This window comes from Nothobranchius furzeri, chromosome 9 (assembly GCF_043380555.1).
Source record: "Nothobranchius furzeri strain GRZ-AD chromosome 9, NfurGRZ-RIMD1, whole genome shotgun sequence".
Classification (NCBI taxonomy): Eukaryota; Metazoa; Chordata; class Actinopteri; order Cyprinodontiformes; family Nothobranchiidae; genus Nothobranchius; species Nothobranchius furzeri.
Genome location: NC_091749.1, coordinates 66,905,990 through 66,911,989, shown reverse-complemented (window position 1 = coordinate 66,911,989; position 6,000 = coordinate 66,905,990). Strand labels below are relative to the sequence as shown.

The window sequence follows — 6,000 nt, the reverse complement described above, 5'->3', positions numbered from 1 at the left end:
TCAGTATCCTCTTACAAATGTCATATTTCCCACTTTTTGGGACAAATCAGAAATGTTTTATTGTCCCAAAAGCTGGGAAATTTGTTTGCTGCAGCAGAAGTGTAACAAGTAAAATGGAATCAGATTGATGTATGTACAAATTTACTTGAAATACACATTTACATGATTAAATATGTATAATAGGTATGTGTGTTGAAATTAGTTTTTACAGTTATTGCACATTAAACATGTTATTAAACAAATGTCCCTGTTTGTGGGACAACCAAGGATTTCTGATTCTGATTGTCTTGTTTACAGAAATGTAATGTACAGCTTACCTCTGCACCCAGCTGCTATTCTCCCTGTCCAAACGTCCTCCGTTTCTTTGTTGGCTGCTGCACTGATGCGCTGCATTCCTCAGTCAGAGAATGAATGGAGTCCCCAATGAGACACAAGTTCCACATCCACCTTCTGTGGATCCCAGCCGTTTTGAATAACAAACACAGAAAGCAAAATAACGCATTAGCGTGATTGCATCCAGCTAGCCACTGCTTCCTGGTGTACCAATTTTGGGAGAAGCGTCGTGTGTACAGTTTACCCTTCTCCTTGTCCTGCTGGCTTATCTTTACGTCGGGCTGATCTGGTCCAAGCTCTTTGACATTAAGTTTTTCCACCATAGTTCTCCTCTCAAACGGATACTGGAGAAGAGACCGAACTGAATTCAGTGGCTGCTGAGATCCGGTATCCTGGTTGTAGGCTCACTGGCGTCCATGTCTGCGTCTGCGTCATGACCGTCACGAGTCAACGACCAAAAACGTGCTGGAGTCGAGACTCTCCGAGTTCTACCGAACACCAACGAAAGCCTTGGCGGTAGCTCTATCGCCCATCATGCTTCTGAAACGTTCTGAAACAACGTCGACGCTGATTGGATACATTCCCATTCCTACCCTTTGATTTTCTTGTCAGCAATTGGACAGCTGGTCTCGTCCTGTTTGGGTGATTGAAAAACAGCACACAGCCTCCACCGCTCGGCAGAGACCGGCAGATACCAATATATATATATATATATGATTTATTTTTGTTACAAAACACACAATTAACTTAGAATATGTGATTATTGTTAATTTTATTTATTTTTTTAAATAAAAATTAAAAACAGTGGGGAAACTGGGAGGGCGGCGCCCTATCGCCCTCTACTGGCCAGCCGCCACTGCTCCAGGGGGTGCAATTACTGATTGGCTGACTGATCTGACTTTGAGCCTGACAATCAGGAATGTTGGATTTAACAAGCAAACCATTATCTACACTGCATATCTCCTCATGACGCAAGGTTAATGTCATTGCAGACACACAGATATTTTCTTACCCACAAATCAGAGCATCCTGCTTCTGAGAAGGCGTGATGTCTGAGGTTTGGTGGTTGACACTTCTTAACATGTCAAGCTCCGATTGGCCACACAAATCATAATATGAGAATATTAAAAGAGAATCACTCTGGTGATTCAGCAGTCGCATTCCAGCTTCCATCACTCAGCATTCAGTTCTAGAGAAAGAGGTCAGGAACAGCCATCCGGAGTGAAGCCTCTTTAACCCAGAGCATTTTTGGCAAGCTGCCAAAACCCTGCTAAGAGCTGACACAGCAAACGGTTCGTGCTGAACAAAGCTGATATTGTTCCGACTCCTTAAGAGTCCTCCGAGACGCAACGGTTCCATCTGTCGTGACCCAGAAAACATCTCTGGACTGAAGGGTCAGTGCTACGGTCATTCTACAGCCCTCAGTGCCAGAGGTCATCCACCTCTCTGACCTTCGGATCCACGAAGAGAGTCTTCCAAAGGGTGAGGTAGACACACAGATAGCGTCTGATGCTTTTTGATGAGAATCAACCTCGTAGCTTAACGCAAACCAAATTTTTTCCCTTTTAGACCAGAATTCTCAGCTCTTCTAGATACGAAAGTTCTGATAACACCATATTCCATCCACCACAGTAAATATTAGTAATCTTGTCATGTCTTAATTGTTTGGAAAATAAATTCTTACTTTTACAAACCTGAATAAACAAAGAATCCTAGAATCTTCTGATTAAACATCCTACACACTTAAAACTGCTGGGTTAAAAATAACCCAACTTGGGTTATTTTGTAACCCAGGCGCTGGGTCAAAAAGGGACCGACCCAACGCTGGGTTGTATTAACCAAGCAGGGTTGGGTTATGGGTTTGACCCAGCATATTGGGTTATGTTTTCTACCCAACTAATGGGTTAAAATGACCCAACTGTATAATTAGGGTAACCCAAAACTGGGTTAAAAAGAAAACCCAACTTCTGGGTTATTTAATAACTAAAGATTGGGTTAAAATGACCCAATTCTAGAATATAGGGTTATATGAAAAAAATAAAATAAAATGCTTAATGAATAACTTAGTACACAAAATGAACATGTCTCAGTCAATTCTTTATTGACCACATGTTTTTTCATTTTTAAAATGCATAACAATATTAATACAACTGAAGAGTATTTAAAAACATTTATGGTCCCGCTCATTTTTTGTAAAACTCTGCTTATTGCATTTGTGTAAATGTGTTTTAATGACAAATATTAAAATATTAGACACCTGAAGATCATGAACATTTTCAACCCAATGCTAATGGAAGAACGGTACTTACGTAAATGTCCAAAAACATGTAATTCATCCCCATGCTAGCAAAACATCAACTTTAAATCATAGCCAACTGAGCCCTCATTAGCTTTACAGCATTTGATTCATGCCCAGGCATTTCAAAGATGACCGTTTGAATGAACTCCCAAACTTGGGCACATGGTTTTGGGTAATTCACATCAAACACAAAAAATGTTTTAAAACAGCCATCAACTGCACCCAAAAGTGAGGGATATTCCATGGCAGTCCCATTGAGGATAACGAATGCTTGGGAACATCGATGGCATTCACCAAGCATAAGAACATGTGGGTCGTCTGTTGTGGCCCCGGTCAGGTACTCCACCATGTTGGTTCCAGTCCTAAAGTAAGGGGAATTGAAGAAAAAAAAAAGAGAAAGAAAGGGAAAAAAATTAAGGCATGAAAAAGATATGGTTTCATACAAGTTGTGGAAGCATATTTGGAGTTGGCTGTAAATAATAGTGGTGCAACTGTACAGATAGCCCACGGTACGGTCTGTAGTACGGTTTTTAGACCACGGTCTCAGTATGGTTTTGGCATACGTTTTGTGCAGAAAGGCTGCTGTTTGTTATCCCAAGTTGTTACACAAGTAGCGGGAGGTATTGCACAGACCTCAGCATAAAGAGCCCCTGCTGCTAGTGGGGATGCTATGCATAGTAGGCCTAACTTCCTGAGCCTCATCATGTCAAACGAACAAAGGGAGGGTGGTCAAATAGTAAAACACTGTCTGGAGCACAGATAGTTTTGTCACAGATTTTCTGTTCCATTATATCTAATGAAGTAGATTGATGCTGGGAAGCTAAGTAGCTAGCTAGCTACTCGAAGCTATATTCGGTTGAAAAGCTCTTGTAGGCTTAAAATCTCTTTGTTTACTGCATTACCTGCCTTCAACTGCTTTACCGGAACACATTTTCAAACTCCATCATCAACATCTTACCTTATGTTTAAACCTTGCTGATGTGAAGATCCATGGAAATGAGGCAAGTCCTTGTCATCCTCCACTTTAAAATGGTGAAGGGGGGGGAGGATCCTTCTTTTTACCGCCCTTTTTAACCCAACATGCTGGGTCAAAATGTTTGACCCAATGTTGTATTAAATTGACCCAACTGCTTAAAAATCAGCCTTAACCCAGCAGTTGGGTTAGCAAAATAACCCAGCATTTTTAAGAGTGTAAGATCAAGCAGGTCGATATTCTATATTTATATAAAGTATCACAGCTTATTGGTCATAAGTAGAGGTAATATATTAAGCTCTTAAAGCACTCAATTTACCAACTCCTACAGCTGCATGTTTGTGGTTGATCCAGATCAGGATGTTAGGTTTTATTTGTGGTATTCATCTTCTCTGAGTAAATGACCGACTCTTGTCTAAAACACACCACATATCAGATATTCCATGTATTTTATTGGGTTTGTTTTGTTTTGGGAAACCCGCCGTTGGCAATGAAAACAATAAATATGGAAACGATGCAAAACATTTTCCTAATGAAGCATTTTACACAATGTACAACGTTCTCTCCTCTTGATGATTCCCTGTACATTCCCAAACAACTATAGCATCTTCATGCAGAAACCCTGAAGGCGGGAAACGAAAAACCCCAAATTAAACTCCTTGTGTGGATTTTCATGTTAAAACTGCTAATAAACCACCAAGAGAGAAAAAAAAAAGATCTGAGCGTAAAACTTAAAATGTCAGGGTGTCCATCTGCTCAGTGTGCTACGATGGGGGCTGCGAGTCGCTCCGTGCTCTGTCATTCCCAGGAATCTGTTTGGTATCTGCGTGGAAACATCAGTAGTCCGTGTCGGAGCCCTCAGCATTATCCACGTTCCGGGACAGCATGTAGTTGTCCATGTCAATGGAGCGGCAGTTATTGATAGCGTACCGCAGTCTTTCAGCCATGACAGCCTGAGTGGAGTAGGGTGGCAGACGCAGCTGGAAAAAGCAGGTCTGAGAGGTGGGAAGGCTGTCGTACGGCTGAAACAAACAAACAAACAAACAAGAACAAAGTCACGACTCAGCAAAACAAATGTTTTCACTTCGATGTAACGATTCTGGTTCTGAAGGCTGATACTGATTTAACTCATCACATTACCAGTCTTCATTAAAGGGACTTTACAGAGTTTTGAATTTTTATGCTCGTGATTGCCCCCTCAGGCCAAAAGCGTAACGGCAGCTTCAATAGTAGGCTTGTGCACGAGGCGCGCATGCTGTACGTGCACACTCCTTAACAAAAATAACAGCTGAGACAGTCCCGTGTGTGTGTGTGTGTGTGTGTGTGTGTGTGTGTGTGTGTGTGTGTGTGTGTGTGTGTGTGTGTGTGTGTGTGTGTGTGTGTGTGTGTGTGTGTGTGTGTGTGTGTGTGCGAGTGTGTTGCCAGGAGGACAGAACGCACAGCTAATTAATTAAATAATGTGGTTCTGTACCTTTCTCTTCAGCACAGCCGACAAAGGTTTAAGATGGGTCAGTCCTCCTGCATGCTCAGATCATTCCCTTCCCTTGCTTGAAAAATTGTTCCAAAATGAAAGTTGAACCCACATCTTTTTATCTGTGACTTAAATGCCGTTCCACGATTCTCAAATAAAAGTTCACACCCAGAATCAAACCCAGGTCTTCTGCATGAGAGTCAGACATCTTACAAGGTGAGCTACACACCAGTAAAGTTCATAGCATCTGTAAATTTTATATCCTTGATGACAGCTGAAACAACGTCAAACCAAAGAACGGTTCGGAGCGAAAATGGCTATTTTGTTACTAATTTGCAGGAAATATCTAGAAGAAAGTAGCTAAGGGTCCTCAGAAATGTAGCTAGGTTCATCACTAGGCATTAGGAACAGCGACAAAGACTAAAGCTACTGATAGCAAATGCTACGTGCTATGCCTGAGCGTGAACGCGCATGATGCAGCCTGCTCGACCCGAGCATCTCTCTTTTTCTGTGATTTTACAGAAAAACAGGCAATCACAGTAAAAATGCCAGGGCTCATTCTACAGGACCAGGGCATTGCAGGAGAATGTATGAAGAAGACATTTATTATTTCTATACATGTTTTGGATGTCAAACTTCCATAATGTCCCTTTAAACTTTACATTTTGTTAGCGTCAGCAGTGATGCAGTCACGAACCAGCGGGAGACTGACTGGTTCAGTCCAACAGCCAGCTGATGGAAATGCTAGCCTGACCAGCCAGCCCCATGGGCAGGCCAAGCTACTGAAGGAGACGTTTTAGAGTTCACATATTAAAACGTTCTGTTTCAGAGTTGTTTTTTATTGGTGATGTCACATTTATTCACATCATTTTAATAAAATAATTATTTTGGGTGCTTCAGGATTGAATGCTGATAAACAGAAAT

General features: G+C 41.5%; 1 protein-coding gene across 5 annotated transcripts in view; it reads right to left on the bottom strand.

Moving 5' to 3' along the window:
* Window positions 1-4,037: 4,037 nt before the first annotated feature.
* The window catches only part of herc1 (HECT and RLD domain containing E3 ubiquitin protein ligase family member 1), an 86,834-nt gene continuing 84,871 nt past the window's right edge, over window positions 4,038-6,000 (bottom strand). For all 5 annotated transcript variants that reach the window (XM_054731964.2, XM_054731968.2, XM_054731965.2 and 2 more), the window contains exon 78: window positions 4,038-4,627. In XM_054731964.2, the coding sequence (XP_054587939.1) occupies window positions 4,442-4,627 (186 nt within the window). In that variant the 3' untranslated portion in view covers window positions 4,038-4,441. The remainder of the gene's footprint in view (window positions 4,628-6,000) is intronic.